General features: G+C 35.4%; 1 protein-coding gene across 1 annotated transcript in view; it reads right to left on the bottom strand.

Annotated features, from left to right (window-relative positions):
- The window catches only part of CCDC91 (coiled-coil domain containing 91), a 99,792-nt gene that overhangs the window by 11,211 nt on the left and 64,607 nt on the right, over positions 1–23,974 (bottom strand). The window contains exons 8-11 of the mRNA XM_029965020.1: positions 23,803–23,910; positions 10,080–10,172; positions 9,829–9,897; positions 8,067–8,243 (exon numbers count right to left, since the gene is read on the bottom strand). Of these exons, the coding sequence (XP_029820880.1) occupies positions 8,067–8,243; positions 9,829–9,897; positions 10,080–10,172; positions 23,803–23,910 (447 nt within the window). The remainder of the gene's footprint in view (positions 1–8,066; positions 8,244–9,828; positions 9,898–10,079; positions 10,173–23,802; positions 23,911–23,974) is intronic.

Below are 23,974 nucleotides of genomic sequence, written 5' to 3'. Positions count from 1 at the left end.
TTTTTTCTGTAGGGAGAGGTACAATTTTGGAAGAATTTGTGACGGAAAGCTAGAATTCGATTTTGTTTAGGAAGACTGTAAAATGCCTTCTCAAATGGGTTAGATTTTTTTTTTTTCCTTCCTTCTGCATTTCAGGGAGAGCTATGAGCAAGCCATCTCCCTGGTATGCAGAGATGTAAAATATTTGCAGACATGTACAAGGCCTCCTTGGGCCAGAGATGGTGGGGGAGGAGAGAAAGAAGACACAAAAAGCCTTGGAGAAGTCGGGGCCTTGCCTTTTTCCCCTGGGGCCTGGTGTGCAGGGCAGTATTGTTAAAAAGTGGTCCTTCCATCTGAAATAAACCTTTTTTTTATTCCTTCCACTGCCTTGGCATTCTTGGGAAGAATACCTGCATATGTTATACCTTACATTTCCAACCTAAATGACTCGATGATTCATCTACCACATTCCAGTTAACCAAAATAAATACTGCTATATCTTCCAAATATATAAACATTTCACTGTTTCAGATACTGATTACCTATATTTACCATCTGAAAATCATCCCAGCAGTTACTGTCAGAGACAGATCATGCAGCCATCAGACTGGACACTCTCAGAGGACTGCAGAAAAAGACTCGTCCTTTAGTGGGTTTCATCCCAACACTTGTATTTCCCAGCCTGCTGACAATTCTCCACAACACTTTTTTTTTTGGTGATTAAACTTCACCAACCATACTCTAGGATGAATCATGTGGATCTATTTCTCTGTGATTTGAATGTCTGTTTCTCATCTGAGTATAAATATTACCCTGCTTGCTAAATTCAGGAGAAATTAAACAGTACCATAAAACATACAGCCTTCTTCTGGGATATGTCTTAAAAAACAGGTACTAGAACACCTGACAACACTACTGAACTGACTGACTCGGTTTGGACTGTCCCTTACTTGCAGTTCAAAATGGGCAAACACTGATCCTGTGCAACAATGACAGACCCCTCAAGATTATCAAAAGACTACTTTGCTTTGATATCAACAAACTGGAAAGAAAACTCCTTTATCCCTTTCACCCAGTTTTCAGAAGGCTTCAAAGCACAACCATCATACAACACCCAGTTTCCTAGTCAGCTCATTTAGGTACTTCTGACCTTAATCAGTCATATTAGTTTTTCCTTCTGTGAAAAGAAGGAAAAACTCACTCCTTCTTCTATATTATATTTCACAAAGTACTCTTCTCTAAGTACTCAAAGTCACTGTCTTTGCTCTATTTCTGTCATTAAATATCAACTACATAAAGGTATTTAAACTTGGATACTACCTATTACTACTGTTCAACAGTCTTCACTGCATGTACACCCGTCAGCATGTGCTTACTTTTACTTCAACTCTTTCTTTGTTGTTTCCTATTATGCTATATTTACCTTTAGATTTTATCCTAAAAGATTTCAGTTGCAAAGGTAAAAATTGGCCCTTACTTCATCTTTAACTAAAGAGGGTACAGCATTATTTGAGGCTGTTAGTGAGAGTCCAGGAAATGGGAAAACCTCGTTTCCCATAAGAAGGTGGGGAAGAGCACTCCACAAGCTGCACTTGAGGTGCAACTGAGGTGCAATTCTTTCCCCCCCACACCCTGGTTTTTTTTTAGTATTTGATCAGAGGTTGGAGTACTAAATTATAGTCACAAAGTTAGCTGCTTTACATGACTGTATATATGTGCTTGACATGACACCAGTTAGAAGATTAGAATACCTAATAAAAAAAAAATACTCAAGTATCTTTTTAAGTACTCAATTGATAAATCATATTCAACCATATATTAGGAATGACAACCACACAATCACAATATATAAATCTGCAGGAAGACAGAAAGAAAAAAACACTGTACTGTATATACCAGAGAACTCCAGTCAGTATTTAAAAATAAAGCAAGCCATATGTTGGTTTGCAATTTATAGGAAAATTCTTTTGTTTCCACACAAGGATCAGGTGGCAGTACTAAATTTTATCTAGGAAATGCAGCCACAGACTGCAATGTTTGTGGTTTTTCAGAAAATAGTAACCCTCAAATTATAATGTCTGTGGTTATAACTACTACAATCTACTTCTGAAGTCAGACATGGTTAAAGTCTGCATGCAGTGAACTGTGCCTCTTCCAGACTTCACAAGCATATTAAAAAATAAACTCATCTAATGGCAGGGACCTCTTTCCACTCAGTGCTCCTAAGTTGTGTCATTCCTCACACACTCAAGATTCCACAACATTTTTGTTTAAAGTGTCTCCATAAACACTGGCCACACTAATGTTTCTGCAAGAAGGCGGAAAAACCAAGAAGAAAGTGAAACTGGAAATAATGGTTGGCTATCCTCTCAAGAGAAATGCAAGCAAACACTCCCACTGCAAAGTGAACAATATGTAAAGGCAGTAGAAATTGGAGATGTCCTTTGAAGAGCAAGTTCTTCTCCAGTACATCATTTGATTATTGACTGACTATTTGGGCAGGAATCAAGATACAGAGAAAAAACTCAACAACTTCTTGTATGAATCCACTAGATATTGGACATGAAGAGCAATGTTACAATAGTCCAAGTCTGTTGCTGAAAAAATACCTTTTCTTCTTCCAAACATTAACACTTTCCCACCCCATCAAAATACTACAAAGTCTAAAAGAGTTGTTCCTGGAATTACATTACAAAATATGTAATTTTTCTGGGTATTTCAGAAACAGAATAAATGGAGTATTTCAATCTGACTCCTCCATCAGCTTCTACAACCCTTGTAAAAGATGGAACAAATAACAAATGGACAAAGAGACACTGATAAACTATTTTGTATTCACTTAACTGGCAATGTCCTCAAAGCTCTGTATCATAGATGCATCATAGATGCATCATAGATGCAAAGAGAAGGAAATGAAATTAATACTGTATGTCACATGGAAATCCTCCCAAGTCAAAAAGCATCACAGAAGAAGGGCAAGCAATGCCAATATCATGAATATTTTATGGGTAAAAGTTGGTTTTCTGGTAACAAATACTATAAATATAGTGACTAATGATGATAAGGAGACTGCAAACCCTGAAGCAGAGACAAAAAGCAGTTTATAGCCTATTTAACAATGAAAGAGTGATGGAGTAAAGGGATGGAAAGTTATAACTATAATTATGGCAGTATTTTGAAAGGAAAACCTATAGTTAGGATAGAAAAAAAAGATGCATTAATAAAAATACAGGAAAAGTGGGAGCTTGGATGAAAACTGTACCTATGTTTTTAGATATGATATGTCATCTCCTACACATTTGATGCTTAAATACCCAGCACCCAGTAAACAATTATATGTACAATTAGATCTGAAACAAAACTACTGTGTACAACAAACAAAAAAAATTAGGACAAATAAGTACATACACAATATGAAATTAATTCACAGATTTCAAAATCAGGAAAGGTGTATGAACTTGCAAGCCATGTTCTCTATTTTTTTAAGATAATGAGTCTGTGGGGGCAATAAACAAAATTCCATAGTTTTGACACCTAAAAAATGATATGACAAGGAATCTATCTGCAAAAGTAGTTTTATTGGAAAATAAAAAGTCAAGACAAATGTATAGTCCCCATGTATTTTATTTTTTCCCTTCTATTATCCATCAAAATATTCCATATATACTTACTGATTTGATGCAGGAAAAAAAGAGAAGTGTTTTTTACACATTATAGGGCTAAGAAAGGGCCATTCCTCAGCTAATAAATCTGACTGAAAGCTGGGGTGGGAAATAACTTTGTAGAAAAACTTTTTTTACTTATTAGTTCTTACAACCTTCTCAACCTTTCTCAGTGAGGGAAAATATTTAGACAAATAATAATTTTCAAGAAAAATTTGACAGTTAATTTTAGCACTGGTAGAAAAGAAACAACCCCCGGTTCTTTAGGTATAACAATGGCTTTGTGTTTTCACTTAGATATCTTTTATTCCCTTACATATGACTGGGTGTGGAAACCCTTGAAACCTTCAATACAATTGATTCAGGCTTGCCAAAACTATCAAGAGAAGCACTCCCTCAAGCAGATGAGCATAAGAACCAAAAAGGTTTTAATAATGTAGCAGGTAAGGAGCCATTTATCCTTTAAGATTAAGCACCAGCTGTTCTAGATGTTTTGCTTTTACCTTCTAAGCAATGGCATATTCTGGTATTCATCAATTCATAAAAAACATTAAACATATTTTAAAGAATATTTTTTCAACTACCTGTGTGTTTACCATTAAAATTTTATTAATACATTCCAAGTTCATAAATTCCAAATTTATTGTTCTGCTAAAAACACCACCACCTGAACCTTCAGAAGTGTGGACATATTCAATTGTCTTTAACGCTTAGAGATTTACTCAGCACAGACTTTGGGAAGTTCACTTCTATTTTTCCCTTTTTTTCATAGGCCTTCTAGTTAACTTTTCTTGGAGAAATATTTTTTCCTTGTATATCTCAGTATATCTCAGTTGTGGCTTGGCTGGATGTAACACCGCAGCCTCAGTTTTCCTGAAGTACTTTCCCATTGGTAAGATCATTTTGCCTTAGTGCTTTTCCTCATGTCCAAGAGGAAGCAGAGTTTATGTTAGTTCTTTTAATAAATTAAAGGCTCTTTTTTTTTCCCCCTAAATATTTGCAGCCTTCAGAACACTTGAGTCTCTAATGGATCTGCTGTGTGGATTATGGCAATGATGAACTCAGGTTCTTCTACCCCTGAGAATTAGGGTAAACTACACTAGATTATCTACAGTATTTTAAATTCAAGCCTTCAGGAAATGACAAAGGTGATTCTTTGCTTCAACTGCCTTAGCAGAATTATTAATTTCAAGCTATGAGATAGACTTAAATTTCTAGGGCTCACCCTGCAGCTGCCAGCTTTCATTTTACTTTTAATGAATTTATTTTAAAACAAATATAGTGGTGCTTTAGCTTCTTTTGTTAATTCTCTCCCCCCCCACCACCAATTTTGCCTCCTTTATATAACTGAGTATTTAGCTTTGTAAAATGATAACAACTGTCATGCAGAGAGCTCTGTGCATTACAGCTATGGGAGGTACAGCTACTCTGCACTGCCCACAAATTATAAACACAATATAGCATCCTTCTACTTTATTCAAAATTGTATGGATCTCATCTTCCTATATCCCCAAAGAATTTTTGGATTTTAGCTTTTTCAAAGAGTAAAAAAAAAGTAAAGTAAATGACAATAGAGAGCATTGTCCATTGTTTTTTCACTGAAGTTTATAGTTGCACCCCAGGAGCTTCCCTGCAATTTTGAATTCTGTGGGGAAATGCTTCTGCCTCAGTCAAACTACCTTTTATACTTTTTCCTTATCTAGAGGATATCCACTGTTCATTCAAATAAGTGTTCTAGAAAAAAACATCCTATTGGAAGAATTTCCCCAGGTATTCCTCTCAACACTGACAACTACCAGACATGTTAAACTCTCTTTGCAGGGAAGTTGCCACTGTAAAAAACACAATACATTGTATGGAAAACAGAAAACAAACTACTGGAGACATGCCAGGCTACATCTGCCCTGCTGAATAGATGAGTTCCTAATCTGTAATGAGTTTCCAATATGTTGGAAAAGCATCATGAGGTTTCTGTGCAAAAGAACATTATCTTTAATTAAAAGACTACTCATTTCTATCAAGGAGAGTTTATTCCTCCTGATTTAAAATGCAAGCCCACCTTTCCCAAACCTAAGAATACTCTTCTAAATAAAAAAAAAAAAAAACCAAACCACCAAATAACTCTTTAATAAAAGCACAAAGCACCTGAATAGCATGTGTATAAAATCTGAAGATGCTGCCTGTCTCAGGGAAAAGGAAAGTAATCTGGACTTTTAATACCTTCCAGCCTCATGAGAGTGCTCTAAAAAAATTTTGCCATTTCCCTGGTGATGTAAAATATCTCATTTATCCCTTCAGACCTGAAAGGCTTCAAAAATAATACCTTCAATTTAATTAAAAATCCTATGTCTCTACGTAAAGAGCCCAAGCCACTGAAACAGTCAAAGCTTTCATGAGAACAAATGCAATATTCATGTTACTCTAATCCTTTAATTTCTTAAAGAAAAAAAAAGAAGGGGGTATGTCAAGGTTGTTCCATCAAGTTGAAATATTAACTCAGTATGTCTTAGTTCCTACTTTCACTGTAAATTTATCTTTATTCTGCTTTTTCATATTTGGTAAAAAAAAATATTTGATATTCATCATGATTTAGTTATTAAACTGTCTCCAAGTCCCCAGAATTTTCTCTGGTAATGTTCAATTAAGAAAATAAATCTTGCATGGAAGTAGCATCTCCTTATCTGCAGACTTGACCTCTATCTGACTAAGGACAAGCACTTCTTTTAGGACAATGTTTTGTCAAGCATGAATATCTAACAAGTAGAAGCAATCTGCATAAACCTCCAGATTTGCATCCACTATTCTCCTTCCTGGCCACTCTGCAACAACACCACAAAAAAACAGTCAAAAAAAAATGCCTGTATCATCCCTGCAAGGTAGATTCATCTTTTCTCCTTTTAAATACATTATTTAAAAGATGAAGGGAAATTTCACTACCTGATTCTGCACAAGTGTGATGTTGAAAGATTTATTGCTCTTATGCTAAAATTGCCTGACCTAAGAAATGCTACCTACCATATTTAATGTGGGGTTTTTGTCCTTTTGCTTTCTCATATATAACCATATAACTTCCAGTGACTGTTTTTAAAAACTGGTGAAAAAACCCAAAATATTTTATTTTATAAAGGAAATTAGTGGATAGTAAATTACTTCTTTAGAACAAAGAATCAAAACTCCTAGTCATGTTTTTCTGGTCTAGGAAGTAAAGGAGAAGCCAACAAATTAATTCCATTATAACACAGATTTTTATTTTCCCTTGTGTTCGTAATTTAAATGTTCTGCAGATACACAATGGTGCTGTAGTTTTTAAAATATGTCTTCTATCAACTCTTGTCCCATGCATATGACATGGAAGTTTTAAAAACTGACATCTTACCACCTGATACCTTTACATTCAAAAGAAGTAAAGAAGCCATATAAAAAGTAAAATCACTCTATTTGCATTAGAAATGTAGCAAAACAGATATAATATTGGCATAGCATCAAAAAATAACTTTTTTGTGCAGTTGATTATGTAGAGTTAATAATTCTGTTTAACACAGGAAAGGGAAATGGGATCAGTTTCCAAGGACTTAATTTTTAAGTTTGTGTGATATGTTATTTTACTTCTATTTTACTTCAAATTCTAAACTCTTATTTTGTTTTGTTTGTTTGTTTTTCTTATTCAGTACATAAAATATAGTCATGTCAAATTCCAACACGTGAATGAAACAAAAATTCTTTACAATTCTGATGACTATAACATTCAAGTATGTCACCAAGAAATCAGTGAATTTACAGGCTGTTCCTCCAAACATTTCCAGCATCAGAGACTTAGATATCAACTTTTGGAATAGTAATTTAACTGCTATTATAACATATTTAATTTGCAATTCCTAAAATTGCTAAAAGCAATGTTGGGAATGTCCCTCCCATTTTGTATTAGGTGACATACAATTATCCTTATAGAAGCACCTCTCTAATGAGTAACTCTAGAAATTCTGGCTCATTACTGGCTTAGGCTTCTGATTTTTATAACCCTCTCCTTATTTTGTACCTGTTCTATAAGGACCACATGTAACATCTTTACTCTTCCACAGGTATAAAAAGTCACCTAAATGGTTTACAGTACAAATGCCACTCTGTGAGTTGGTTCCTTTTGAAGTCAGGGGACAAAACAGGCACTTAGAGGGCATGATTTATCTCATTTCAATCTGTGTGCCTCTAAGTGTCCCAGGAATTTTATTCTTTACGTGTCAGCCTCTCTCCACACAACAGTCTGGATGAAAATAAACCAAAAAGATTGCTGTGCATTGCAAAGATCGACTATGTGCACTGATGAATGACAAGATGCCACAAGAAAATCTACCACAACATTTGGAAGACGTTGAAATGCAAAAATAAAATACATAAAGCAGGTCCACTGGAAGGGTAAAATATACCAACCTGATTCTGCTTTCTTTGTTCCTCCATGGCTTCTGAAACAGCCTGGGCAATCTTCTCTTTATGACTATCACGTTCTGCTTCCCACATTTTTCTTTCTTCTGCATGAATCTTCTCCATATTCCTCCTCTCCTCCTCTACTGCTTTCAGAACAGCCTCCTGCACTGCTTCTTTCTCAGCCTTTCAAACAAATGAGGCACAACGAGATGACCAACACACCCAACACAAGTGCCTAACTCAAATATATTACCTTTTCCTAATGAGATCTACGAGCTGATAAGATATTGGACATGAGCATTCTCACTTCTGAACTGTGAACTTAAATTTGTCTGAAGTAGGTATTGCCTCCAGACAATGACTTGTGTAGTTACAGAAAGGAAAAGGAGGTTACAAGTAAGGCTCTTAAATTCCCCTCTACCAAAACTACAGTATCTCATAACTAGTTTGCTTAGCACAAAAATCATGCAGCAAAACCCACGTAAAAGTAGGCACATCATGGGCCTGCCATGATATTCCTGTGTAGGAGATATTCCTGTTCTTACCTACAAACATCTGAAGTCCCCAAAGTCTGAGCGTTTTCTGTGGCAAAGTAGCCACACAGATATATCTATCAGCATGATAACTATTGCATAATATCTACAAATAAATAATGGCAAACTGAAGTTCAAAATAAGCAAATATGGGCCAAAACCCACATTTGCAAACCCCTCAATTTAATAATCTTACGGGTCTTTCCAATGCCCCTTGGAGGTGATTATAGATCTGGGCAAGTGAAGTCAGAAATGGCAAAAAATATGATGTTCATCAGATACCTCCACCTACAAATAAAGCTGTTTCTTGCAATTCATTGGCACTTGATTTTTCACTTAGATATTTAAAAATACAATATTTTTTTTAAAAAAGCCGTATTAAATAAAGGTATTCTACTATACACATTTTCCTGTAGATGTCAACCATGTAACAAATGTTTCTTTTTTTATCGAATGTTATTCAGAGAGGTGCTCAGCTAGTGTTCATATAATACACATAAAAATATACAGAAAATTCTAATATAGCCTTATGAGCTGCACTAGGTAATATACATCACTAGGTTTCCCAGATCATTACATGCAACTGGATTCTACAACAGCATTAGAAATGAAAGATAGCTTCACATCTACAAAATTACTGTCCTAACACCAATGCACTTACTAATGAAGAAGACAGGAGAAATCATATTTTAAAAACTGAATACTCATTTTTAGTCAAACATTCACTTAAATAAAATAATTGAAAACCTGTTAAAATGTCCCTGTTTTAATGATTTATGAAATAGTTCTCTCCTCATTGAAAACAACCATATTTAACAAAAGTTAAGTAAGACACAATGATAATTGTCTTACTAAGATGAACACTTGACCTCCTACCCAGCTCTTCAAATCGAGATGCAATGATGTTGAAAGACCACAAAACCAGATATTTTGGGGATGGCAAAACCTGAAATGCAATATTATGACTTCTTGTCATAAACAACTGAGAGGTTATCCCCCATAGAATTTACACTGACTCTCTGTATCAAGGCATAGGATATAGCAGGTATGTTCATGATTAATGGAATATATAGCAGGTATGTTCATGATTAATGGAATTAGCTTCTCTTAAACACAGATGAGAACGCAGAGTTTGATAAATCTGGTTATGAAATAAAAACGAGTTGCTGAACTTGGCATTTCTAATGACACACGTGGAATCCACATTGCACATCTACTAAATTAACAAGAGATACCTTGGCAGCAGCTGCCACAGCCTCCTTACTTCTTTGTCTTTCTTCATCCAAACATTTGTCCAGCACTTCCTGCAAATGTTGTGAAAAATTAAACTGCAATACACAACAGAGGAGTGGCTCAAAATAATTTCAAACTGTCAAAGTGCTTAAGAAAGTTTCCTCTTCCTGTCAACAAGTGTGACAGGATCATTCCCAATGATCTCCTTGGTGCTGATCAGATCGCTCTTTTTTGTTGTAAACAAAAGCAATACCTTGTGCTTTTGTGACTGCTGCATCAAAGCTTCTTCTATCTTTTCTGATAAGACTTCCTTCTCTGCTTCCAGAATGTCAAGAAGTCGTTGATGCTATTGGGAGAAAACATTCATATTATTGCAACCACAGTCTGCTACTAAAACAGATGCAAAAAACTCATCCAAGGTTTCCCAGTTGCTTACAAAATGCCTTTCAATGTAGATTAAGTTAAATTACATAAACAGCACTCCTTTAAATGATTTCATGTAAAGAAAAAAAATACAATAATAAGAAATGTTTAGCTTCCTGAATATCTAATATATCCTCTAAGTCTGAAGAGTATTAGGAAAGAAGTCGAAAAAAGCAACACTTACCCAAATGATACAGATGGTTTAAGAAACACCAAACTTTAAATATTTTAAACAGCTGCAGAATTTAAATCACGCTTTTACTACATCTCAGTTATATGTACAGAGAGCAGAAGACAAATGTATTCTTTTCAACCATTTGTGATATCATGAACTTTGAAAACCAGGGAGAAAATGGACACTGAAATAAAGTGACCATGTAGTCTATATCACAACTCACTTATTTGGTTTTTTTCACTATATAAAGTAGAGCATTTGAGAGATACAGGTTCTGTCTGTAAGAGCAAAGTTATTTTTCAAAACTAAAAATTATTACTGGAAATGATTGATGCTAGGTATTTGTCATGAGAGAATTTCTAGCAAGCCAGTACACTTTTTTACATGTTATTTAAGAGATGATATATCATAATCTTAAAGTACAGCATCATTACACAATAATATTTTACAAGATCACCAAAAGGAAAGTGTTACAGTAGAGTTCTTATTAAAATAAGTGTACATAAAGAACATAAATTTTTTACACAAACATTATGCAGGCAAATACCCCTTTCACCAGAATTTCTAATAAACAGTCATTTCTGTTTTACAAATTTTATTATTTTTTAATTTTAAGTGTCTCTAATGGCAGTTAGAAATACATTACCAAACTGCACTACTATGTTCTGAAAAATATTTTTTCATTTGAAGAATAGAAAACTTCTAGACTGCTTTATAAAATAAAACACCTATCTGCCTTTCCAGGATAAACATGTAAAGAGGCATTTCCTTGTGAATTTACTTAAAATAGGTCTGAATGTGGCAGACATATTCTAATGGAAAACACCTGTGGAAGGAATAGTGAAAGTCATGGTTCTACTTAATGATGTGTAGCTCACTTTTCTTGTGGACACAGTATTTTCAGACATTACCTTGAACTATCAGAGCACTTACAGAAATTGCTTTTTTCCAGTAATTCAAAGGTGAAAAAACGAATGGATTTTATTACCTGAATGATCTCCACGACTCTTCACTTGACTAACTGCACAAATGTGTTATTTCACAATGACACAATATAAAACAAACATACATAAATATTTTCTCAGATATATCCACAAAGCTTACTAACGTCAACTAGAAGACTGAATCTTTATTTGCTTGTCAAGAATCAACACGGGAGTTTCTAAGGAGAGCTTGTCAGAGAAAATCACCTCTATCCTTAAAGCCCCTTCAAAAGAACAGCAGTCAGCTTGTTCAAGCACGATGAGAGGTTCTAGACTAAGCCTATCAGCCAGATAATTCCAGTTTGACTCTGACCATCAGATTTCCAGGTTAGATATGAAGACTGTAGCCACATTTCAAGTTGCCATAGTGGGCCAGCTACAAGATGTATTTCACAACATTCTCAATGGGACCACAATTTTCAGCTTTTAAACTTTAAGGGAGTTTTAAAGTTTTATTTTATGTGTATGTATAAGAAGACATCCCAGCCCATCCTGGAAGTCCTGAAACAATGCAGACATTTGCATTAATACAATATAGAATATTTATACACGGCCAATGGAGAAAACTAATGTTAATCCTCCTTGCTGATAAAAACAGTTTTATGACTACAGCCCTGCATGTCACTGCACAGCAGTTCACTTTACATAAACCTGTGGGAGACCTACAAACCTGAAAAATGCAGATATTGGGATCAAAACTTTTTATCATACAGACACCTGAAAAATCCTGATCTCCCTTGCTGCAAAGAGAATGCACAACTAAATCACAGAATGGTTTGGGTTGGAAGGGACCCTGAAGTTCCCCCCTGCCATGGGCAGGGACACCTTCCACTAGACCAGGTTGCTTCAAGCCCCATCCAACCTGGCCTTGAACACTTCCAGGGATCGGGCAGCCACACCTTCTTTGACCAACTTCTGCCAGTTCTGACCACAGAAACCACAGTAAAGAATCTTTAAAATTCAATTTACTGCTTTTGCTTGAGACTTCTAACTACAAAAAAGTTGCGCAGCAAGTAAACAATTACCACAAAAATGAAGGCTGCTGTGACTGTATTGTGATTAGTTTGACTGAGCAAGGCTCTCCTATCCCCTTGGTGGATTAGATCTAAATGGTATTACATTTGGAGATCTGTGGAATTCACTGACATTGAGTAAGAACTTTATTAAGAATTGTATCTGTTTATAAACACACGCTAGTTCATATTTTTCAAGATAATAGAGGTAAGTACTTGTGAGCACATTTAGAGTGCTTTCAAAAGAACAGTTAATGACTTCTGCCATAATTCAATGCAATCTACTTTACATTAAATAGCATCCCTACTTGTCATGGAAATACAAAATTTAGCATTTCACAACTGTAAGTCTCTTGTGAAAAGCTTGGCATGTCCTTTCCTATTATAATATAAATGCTTATTCATGTGGAATAATCCTCCCATAGACGATTGCCTTCATATCTGAACTTCCAAAAGTTCATGTATCATCTCAAATATTGCAACAGCTGTCCATAAAACCTCGTAAAGCAAAATCTCTTTTATTAGACCTACACAAATACCTGGGAGAACTGTTTATTCGGCTTCAGAATCTCTATTGGGTCAGTTTTGCTTTTCAGAGAAGCATACCCTAAGTTATTAAATTATATAAATTAGATGAAAAAATAAGTAACCAGAAACAGAGAAAATGGAATAAAATATTGCACAAACTGCTCCTCCCTGAAAAAGGTCTTGAGTCCAGAAAGCCTATATGGCATAGACAGCATGGATATGACATAAAAGCTTCCATTCTGCATGTAATTAACATGCAATTTAATTACTTGTCAAGCACTTTTTTCCCAAGGTACTATGCCCCACAGTTTTATCAGCCTTCATAGGGAGCCATAGAATCTCCCTGAAAGTTGTGCTTACAAAAATGATGTAAAGCAAGCTTGGTGGTATTATTAACCCATGTTCTAAAAAAGGATGCACCTCAATGCATCTGAATTCCTCATTACAAAGCACAGTTCTTTCAAAGGCATGTTCAGGGATCTTGGTTATGTATATCACTTGAGCAGAAATCTGGGAAATTAGGGACAGTAAAGGTTTCTGTGCCTTCCCTCTTCTGACAATGAGAGAAATTTTAGTATTTCTGTATAATGACAGCAGTTTGACCGACTTAGAAAAAAAAGCAGTAATTCCAGGAAATGATTAATGAATGCATGAACAGAATTCCAAGCTCTTAGTTTAAATGTCTCTGCACGGAAAATTATTGTAGCCCCTCTGGAACTATTCTTTAATTAGGGCAACCAGCTTTGCTTTCAGATTTTAAAGTAATCTATATACCCTCCAAAAGAAGTTACTATACCACCGAATCATGTGGTAGGTTACATTTTTAGATGTATGAAGAATGACTTTGGAGTCTGGGACTTAATGGCCACAATGAACTTTATATACAGTCAGTGCTTCCTCAGTTGGTTTTTCAGATGACTTTCATTAAAGGGAGTTGAAGGTTAAAAACAAACGGAAGGTGACAGTTTCACTTCAGCACTTACACATTTGAGACCTTTCAAGCGCCTTTGTATTTTTAGCTAACAGGAATAGGATGTTTTAGGTTCATTTACTTGGCTTGTAGATTTTTGTTGGACTATAGTAAAGGCCTCTTAACCACAGAAACCATTGCTGAATTAAAGATCGTACACACCAAATTAAATGCCTACAGCTAAGCAGACTTATCTCATAACCCCCTCCCCTTCTCATCACTAAATAAAGCCATAGGAATGATGTGAGATGGACCAATCTCATTCAGCATTTCCAGTTTCCACAGGTAAGAATTATGAACATGTTCCTCTCTCTGTTAGACAGTATTAAAGGAATAAAGGAACAGCTTTGAGACTTTAAGTACCACTCTGAGCTACATAGACACTGAATTTTGATTCCCAAGCATTGGAGAGGCCACTTTCTCTTAGGCTTATCTGGGCATCCACGTTGGAGGCCTCCTGGTAATTGTGCCTGGATAGGCACAAATGTGTCCAGAGAATATTGCCTATGCTTCAAAAAGTAAACCTAACAAAAGCTTTAAAGAAAGATTGATCTGCCTCCTGTAAGTAGAGCAATGAGTTCATCAGACCTAACAGTCCTATGAAAAATATCCAAGTCTCTTCCAGGTTTCCTATGAAAGCTGTGATGAGGACCTACTCATGGAGCCTTCCATTTTGAAAAAAGCACCTAACCTGTGCAGATTGTCAGACATTGTCCAAGAAGTTTATAAATGGAAGTTGAATTGAGGGTTTCCTTTATCAATCAACAATCCAAGAACCAGAAAGCAGGTAAAAAAATTTATAAAAATGGAAACTGATAAAAGTTATGGCTATAGATGAAAAATAAAAGATGTCCTGAACTGGAAATATGATGCACAAATCAGTGTGAGACCAAAATAAATCTCAGTGAAAACTCCAGAGCAACAAGAAAGTTTTCATCCAGTGCAATTTTGCAAGGCTGCACATTCCCACTGTTGTCTGTAAGGCCCAGTAGATAGTGGAATATTATGTAGAGATAGTCAGAGAGACGTAAAAAACCTTTAGCTTAGGTACAAAAAATTGCATAGCTCTTTAATGCATGACTTTACCTGATTTCCATAGCATAGCACTCTTATTCTTCTTTCTTAAAAAGCTATGTTACCTCCTTTTATCCCTTAGTCAGGGAGTATAGGGTTAAGAGTGCAAAATTCTGAGCTGTAAAAAATTCTGAAGAGCAAATTCTACTGGGACATCACGACCCGGTGAGACATAAGAGATTTCCAAAAAAAAAAACAAAAAGAAAGAAGAAAACCCCCAAACTTTTCTAAAAAGTGGTATTCCAAAGTGGAGAGAAATACTAGTGTTTCTAACCTACTCTCTGGAAAGTAGCATGAGAGAGTCAAGAAGAGTCTTGTGAAAATTAACTTAAAACAAAAGGCATTCAAAAATAGGTTACACTGTTTTCCTCCCTGCAAGAAGTTCTCTAGGCAATGGTTCCAAATGAAAATCGTTTGATGTAGATTCAAATATAAATACAGAGGTCCTGTGGTTTTTCTTGATTCCTGTAAAAAAGAAATCAAAAAAATCTTTCTTTTTTTTTCCTGGAATGTGAGTCACAGAAGACATTGTAAACAGATTTAATCACAATAGCAACTAGTCAGTCTATTTTGTTATTTTTATATATTCAATTTATTTCTGAAGAATTGTGACTTTTTTCTTTCAGGTAAGTAAAATTTGAAGGATCACATAGTATATATTTTAAGAACTCATGGAGTGAATGAAATAATGCATGAGATGAGCTGTTTTACAAGTAAAATGCTGCATTAAAGCTATTAATACTAAATTCTAATTTAGTACAGTTATAATTCCTTCCATAGTTCTATTAATCCTAAACTACAAATTTAAAGTTAAACAGAAAATAGGGTGCCTTGCATGAACTGAAATGCCTTCTTAAAATATAGTTTCTGGGTCCTGTACTGTTTCATTTAAAAGGAAATGTGTATAGGATTTCATCCACAAATAAGGATACAATTATTTTGCTAAAATAATGGGCATCCAATTTATGTTTCTGAAGATTGGTTCTTTCTCAATATTGAGTAAATCACCATGCATGGATCACCAGATTCTGCATGGATAAAATCATTTTTTAGCTGCTTATAGTAGTCAGTTAGATAATAATTCAAAAACAAACCAGCAAAGAACATCACAGAACAATCAGAGTTAATATGAATATCCTTATACTAAACAGGACCAAAATATCTTGCACTATTTGTAGTATCACTGCAACAAATTAATCGTATTTCCCTCTTTCACAGATCTTTCATCTGAGGAAACAATTTTCACACACTAACGAAATGACACTTGGAACCTTCTTTTAATGACATCATGACAAAAAACAGTATGTTGGGACATTGATGTGTCCAATTCACCCTCAGTGAATGACCAGTTTTTCTTGTCACAAATATCTACTGAACTTTTTAATCTAATGAAACTGCATTGTAGTAGTTTAATAGAAAAAAACCAGGCATAATCTCATCTCCAGTATTTTATTTTTTTTTGGTACCTTCATCACATATGAACACAGAACTATCCCCGTCCCTCAAGACGTGGGAAAAATCATCTTCAGAAACGTTCAGCAGATGTTTCATCACTTCATTCACCAGCAAGAATAACAAACCACTGGATGGGGCTTTTTAAGAACTCACCAATTCAAATCTGCTCACCTATTTTAACAAAGTCCTACTTTTATTTCTGTCTCTCATGAAGGAGCCTAACAGCAGGAGGAAATAACACAAGTCATGGGAAACAGTATTATCGGTGCGAGAGGAAGGTGACGCAACAAAAACACACAGTGAGAGCATCATGATGCTGTAATGTTATCAAAATATTCCCGCTCCTACATCCTATCCAAAATATTATCCTGAGGAAAAAAGGCAACCTTATTTAAACACTAACAGTAACTTTCTGCTCCTCTAAAAAGACTGGCTACATTCAGCAGCATATTCTTTTATACTGCACCTTTTCTTCCCCGCTGCTAAACTCTGTCTAAGTCAAATGACAAGATCTGGTAACTGTAACTGGTTTCTTACACTGTCCTCACTATCTGTGGCATCTGAGTGTTTGGCAGTGCAAGGTGGAAAATCTGCCTGAAGAATTCCAACATCTGTTACATATTTCCACTTCCTCAAATTATAACTTATTACTGCATGGTTGAACTGTATCTCTTTGCCAGTTTGAGGTCCAAGGGGCCAACAAAGCAGCAAAGCTTTTCTAAGAGAAAGCTCAGGAATCAGCAAAACATTATTAAACCAGAGAAGTTAAAACAATAGTGAACATAAAGAAAAATTATAATAGCGGTAAAAAAATAATTAAGAATATACTTATACTCAGGGTTCCACTCAGCATCATAAAGAGTGTGTAAACTGTACAATTTGAGGCACATCAGAGGTTGAAACTAAGCTTAAAACATTTTGCTGCATAAGTGCTTCATTGTTTTTATAAATAAAGTAAGAAGCTATATAAAGGCATCTAATAATGAAAATACTTTTTTTGGAAAGAGTACATAGTAATAGAGACTATTAAAAAAACCACAAACTTTGAGGTCCTGGGGATACAGAGATAAGGAACTTCATAAGAATATGAAGAAGAATAAAAAGTATCAACTACTCCTTCTATTTTGTTATCTAATTGATTTCACAGCCTGTATGAGTTCTCACCAAATTGGTCCATCTATAAGGAAACTTAAAGCAAAGGAACTCCTAAAATACAAGCAATATGAACAGTAAAACAGAAGAAAAACAATTTTTTTTTCAAAAACAGCTGACAGAAAAATAGTTGAGGAGAAAAATCATACTAACATTACTTAGCTGTTCAGTATTGACAAAAGCTGATGGTTTAAATTCATAACAAGTAATGAAGGTTTCAGGGTAGCTAGTTATATAAGCAAAAGACAGAGAGGGGAGAAAAAAAAAAATCACTTTAAAGAGCTGTTCTCAAGTGCAACTTGACAAATCCAAGAAAGCAAATGTAATTTCCAAATAAGATTTTTGGTCGAGACTCTTGAAAGTATCCTTGGCTGAGTTAACAGGGCAAAGGGACTGCAAAATCATCCTCCAACTAGCATGTGATAGTGGGCATATTTAAATGAAGTTAAAGGACCCTCTTAAGGGTTTACATTTCTTTTTAATAAAAATAGATATGCCTTTTTGGACCTCAGCAATGTGACTTTTACTTTGGGAGGTAAATACTGAGCAATACTGGATACAAAGTCAACACATATACAAGGAAAACACAGAGCAAAGACACATCAGACTTTTTATTTTAATTCTCTCTATATACGAAGGTACATTGAGGTATTATGAATTTAGGAATAAATTACTTAAATTGGGAACAGGATTCTAATAAATAATACATAATCAGGAACTACCAGAGAAGTTCTGAGAAAGTGTAACTTTGCTCTTGGCAGAAGAGCAGCAGACCTGGAAAGACACATCTTGATGAATTATGTGGAAGTGACTTTGATGAAAATGTAACAGGAATGACTGATAGGAAGTACTTGGTTTTGAAGGGAATGAATAAACAGATATTTCCACAGCAGCAAACTATGAGATTTCTGAGAACTGAGAGGAAATGTCCAAAGAAGGGGACATGGTAAGTACTCTCAAGAATTTCCAAACCTATCATAGTTGGCATTAATGAACCAGAAAGGTTATGCCCACCACAGTCCTCATTTTTTCAGTCTGCAAGTCTGGATTTACTACTCTTACTGCAAAAATTGGCTAATGTCTCCTAAAAGGGCAAATATTCACAATTCTCTAAGAATCTAGTTTGCATATGTTCCCTTCAAGATCAGGCAATAAATAGATTCCACAATTACTACCTACAGATGGGAAAAATAAAGAATCTCTTTTGTTTACAAGAGGACAAAAAAAAATCAAAGTTCATAAAATAAGGATTATTATAGACACATGCTGCACATTATGAGTAGATATAAAAACAATATTTGAAATCATAGAAAATTATACCTCCTGACTAGGGAACTAAGTTGAATGAAATAAACATTTTCTCTGGTATACAAACAATCACTTGCTATATAAGAAAATCACTTTTTACATTTTACATTTTAGGAATTTTGGGGGGACATAGTGGTAGTTTTCACAAAAAGTTATGCAAAACACACCAAAATGCATCATTCAAATACTGGTACCTATCACATTCCAGCAGCTCACGACTATTGTCACTCCAGTTTTCTGCTTGTCCTCAAGCAGTCCTTGAAAGCATCATAAACTTTAAAAAACTGAGTTCCAGCATATGGAACTTCTATTCTGACTGACCTTTCAGCAAATTGTTTTCAAATTGAAGATAAACCAGTACTTCTCTAAGTGTGCCTCAAAAAAAGGGCAAAAGATTTCATGCACCATCCAACAGATTCTGAACTACTATTTGTCATACAAATGACAGTCAGCTTCATGATAGTGTGGAAAAGAATTAAAGACATGGGGGTAACTACTTACCTTAAATGCCTCATCTACAAACCCAGGATTTGTTTCACAGCATAACATAAAATCATCACGAAAAATACCAATGTGTAAAAGTGCAAAGGAAGCGTTTAACTGAGTTCCTGAGTACTTTCCTTTTTGTGTGACACTCCCAGTACTGTTCTGTCTCAGCAATACACTCCTTTGGCTTCTTAAACCACAGAAAAGAATTCAGCACATAATATACACATATGCTCTATACTCTACACAGAGGAAAACTGCAGGCCACACATCCATCCTTAAGGCAAAACCTTAAGGGTTAACCAAGAAGAAAAAAAGCAGCTCAGCCCAAGAAAGGATGCAACTGAACTACAGAATTAAATACTTCTAGTCCTTGTCTTTCTTCATTCTTCTTTTATATGAATCAAAATGGAAAATATGAGACCAACACAACTAAGGACCACAGTAAAATATATCCTCCTTAACTACATTCAAGCATGAAAACACTATACAGAATGTCCATTTGTACCTCTGATTAATATTGTTTAGTCAGGAAGACATAGACGAAATCAGGAATATCATCAAGTCATAATTTAAGATGGAAATGTGTGCTCTGAGACTCACTTCACATATATTTTAATCCCTCCCCATCCAAGAACTCCTGCTTCACACTGTTTAGAAGACAGTAAGGAAAGACCATCAAGATAAGGAAAGAAAAGTGCAAGATAAATAAAGGGAAAATGATTTATCATAAATGTGATTTTGTGCAAGTATTTAATGCTTTATTTTACTTAAATACACAGATCATTGACTGCTTTAAGAAGAATAAAAACATCTATCTCAAAATCTACCTTTATATAGTCCCATTTTTAACATCATCTACTTTGAATAGTGAAATTTCCTAGTATTAAAAAACAATTAAAAAGTTTTATGATCGTGTTTTTCAGCATGTATTTTCACATAGCACGTGAGTTAAACCACAACATCAAAGTTGGTGTTATTTTCAGAAGGCAACATCAAATGTTTGTGTCTCAGAAAAAAAATAAGGATGACATTTGTGATTTCCGAACTTGTAATAAACTCATATGGGTTTTCCAATGACATTTTCTGATATCCTCAAAAGCTAGAAATGTAAAACTGACATGCATAGCTTTCCTAAAAATTCAGTGTATGACATTAATTTTTAGCACAGAGGAGAAGAGTTCTCTTGTCCTATTCATTGATTAGGGATATTAGGACACTGGAGCCCTTGAATAAGTCACAAGAATGCCTGGTTTGCTTTTTCAAATGTTGGCATCATAGAATCACCAAATGGTCTGGATTGGAAGGAACCTTAAAGATCATCCATTTCCAACGCCCCTGCCACAGGCAGGGACACCTTCCACTATCCCAGGTTGCTCAGAGCCCCATCCAACTCGCCTTTGGGCACTTCCAGGGATGGGGCAGGCACAGCTTCTCTGGGCAACCTGTGCCAGGGCCTCATCACCCTCACAGGGAAGAATTTCTTCCTGATATCCAATCTAAACCCGCTCTCTGACAGTTAGAAGCCATTCCTCCTTGTCCTTGAAAAGGACCTTTACAGGCCCTTGGAAATAGTCTCTCTTCATCTTTCTTGTGGGCTCCCTTCAGGTACTGGAAGGCCACCATTAGGTCACCCCAAAGCCTTCTCTTCTCCAGGTTGAACAATCCCAATTCTCTCAGCCTTTCCTCACAGCAGAGCTGCTCCATCCCTCTGATCATCTTGGTGCCTCCTCTGGACTCGCTCCAACAGCTCCATGTCCTTGCTGTGCTGGGCCCCCAGAGCTGGAGCAGCACTGCAGGGGGGTCTCCCCAGAGCAGGGCAGAGGAGCAGAATCCCCCCCTGCCCTGCTTTTGATATAAGAGTGTATTTCCTTGAAAAAACCAGAAGCCCTGGAGATTGTTCCCTGGGAAGCATCCATTCCTGTGATCATCATCCATAATGTTACCTGTAATTAGCCAGTGTGCTGCAGAGCCTCACACATAACAATCCCAGATGAATTGCAGGTATTTGTCCTGCAGGAAACTGGAACAGAACCCCAGAACCAGGCCTTTCACTTTTCCCTGTCATGGAAAACACGGCCTTGTACACTGAATGTATTGGCAGGGTGGTACCCCTCTAGGCAGGATTTTAACCTGCATCTCCACCACAGGCACAACACCCTGATAAAATAAATCTTCAAAAATCAAAAACTTAAATTAACTCCAACAAGAGCTTAAAGACAAGAGGAGAAAAACAGCCTTTCCTCCTTCTTGAAGACACTTTTGGGAGGGAGAGGTATGGGAATTCAGGAGAGAAAATGAGATTAGGAAGAAGCATGAGAAAGGATTTATCACATGAGATAAAACAGCAGGAAATTTAAAAGGAATGGAAAATGAGGACAAAAAACTACGTGGGTTGACAAAGTTTTACATGGGCTTTAAACTTGGAAGGCAAAATACTGCTTGTAAGGCAAGAGCATTAGAAGGGAACAAAAAAAAATGTGATGTTTGCTTAGAGAAGATACTTGCAGTGTGTGACTTGTGCTCCACCAAAAAATATTCTTTATAGTGATACAAATACTCATGACTCTCCATGTAAAGGTGGCTATGCATGTACAATCCCATAACAGAATATTAAGCTATTAGGTGTGTAAACATTAGCAGTAACGTCATCAATCTCAAATCACCTAACAAAGTGATTTGAATGAAAAGAAATGTTAAACAAGCACCAAAACATAAATTTAAGAATTCAAAAAGAATAAAACCATACTACCCATTTCTCAGATCTCTTCCAACAAAGATTTATGAGTGAACAAAATTTGCCGGTATAAATCCCACTTATTTAAACCTGATAGTTCTACCACTGGTCCCCACACTTGTCTATTTGATTAGGCTTCAAAATCCCAGTTCTATGTAACAATTAAATGTGAAAAACCTTAAATTAGTTGAACGAGAAATGACTTGGAAGTTTGTGAACAAAATTTAAACGTATTCTGAGATTCAAAGGGGTGTTAAATGTCGACATGATGTGAACTGGACACTCTGTTATGTCATAACTACTCTCCCATCCTAAGACCACAACAGTTCCTTTACACTGCCGGGTTCTCCCCAGGTAAATCTGAACCTCTTGTACATGTTTATACATTTCTGTGGCTCTTTTGGGTTTTGATGCAAATGTAACAGATCACGGGTGCAAATTTTTGCTCAATCTATATGTGCACTCTCAAAAGTCTTCCTATGAGAAGACTTCCAGATTTCATGAGATTCACTGCTTTTTAACACTCAGAAAGAGATATCAAGCCAGTAATGATATGTTCATTTCAATAACACAAAACATTTTCCTAAAATTAATTTTTACTTGCTTTTAAGGCATAGCATTTAATAACTGTAATTCTGTGCAATAAACTCCTCATTCACAATGGAGTAGATTTCTCCAGATTATTACATCAGTTTACACAGATGCTTTTGTATTTAATACATGCTTGCATTAAAAGTTAATTGATATGGTCAGAACAGTCAAATGGTCTTAAAACACTTTTGGAAATGGTGGAGTGCTTCAAGTGGACTTTCGATGCATTTAGATCTGATATATCCCAAGAAAACGGAAAAAAAATATTATCCTTTGTATTTTTAGCTGAACTGTTGCTAACAGTACTTAAAAGGTAACTGTAAACTGCAATGTAAACACCTTCAGGGTGCTATTAGAATATTAGCTTTTTCTTTCTTTTAAACTTCTGTACTAATGGTCATTATTATTTTGGTTCAAGAGCTGTACTTAAGTCAAACCAAGATCCTATTGATAGCAAAACAGGTTTTTCTGTTCAGATACTCAACAGCAATTGATGTGATTTCAAACACTTGCTATGCAGTGTATTTTTACTCAAGTCATGGTAAGTGAACCAATTTAAACCTATTATATATATAGAATACAGTATTTCTGGATATCATATAATTCCTCATAGCTAGTTTTTTATTTTTTAGATAAGATTTACATGAAATAAAAATAGGGGTGGACAACAGATGTTTGTGTCTATCACCAAAGAACTATCAAAAAATTTGAATCAAAAATTCCTGCAAATACCTTACAATTAAATCCTGCATTTTAACTACATAAATTAAAAACGACTGCATGGTTTCTCCGAGACTACAGAAAATGGCAGCTGTTAAAGGAGTAAGTATTAAGTTGATCCAAGACTTTTTCTCAGTGCTAAAAATTTTTGAATCTGCTCTAAGCAGGTTTCAATGATACAGATGAAGAGTCCTTATTTATTTTGCATTTTTAAATACTTGTGTTTACTGGTAGGCTGAAGACTCGAGGTGAAAGATTGATTATTTTCTTTGGGGATCATATATGTTAATATTTTTTTCAAACAGAAAAGAGCTGAAACTAAGAGAAAATCATGAAGGTTTTTGCATGTGCACATCCATACCTGAGCATTAAGAAGCTTTTCACATTTGTGAGAGTGTTTTTCAATTGCTAGTATATACTGCTTTTCAATAGCTGCTTCTTGCTGCTGAACTGTAGATTGTAGCAGTGCCTGCAAAAAGAAAGCACAGAATATTCAAGAAAGATATAACTGGGATGTTTATTGGTAACTGCAG

This window comes from Manacus vitellinus, unplaced genomic scaffold (assembly GCF_001715985.3).
Source record: "Manacus vitellinus isolate BGI_N305 unplaced genomic scaffold, ASM171598v3 scaffold_88_pilon, whole genome shotgun sequence".
Classification (NCBI taxonomy): Eukaryota; Metazoa; Chordata; class Aves; order Passeriformes; family Pipridae; genus Manacus; species Manacus vitellinus.
This window is presented reverse-complemented; position numbering and strand designations above follow the sequence as displayed.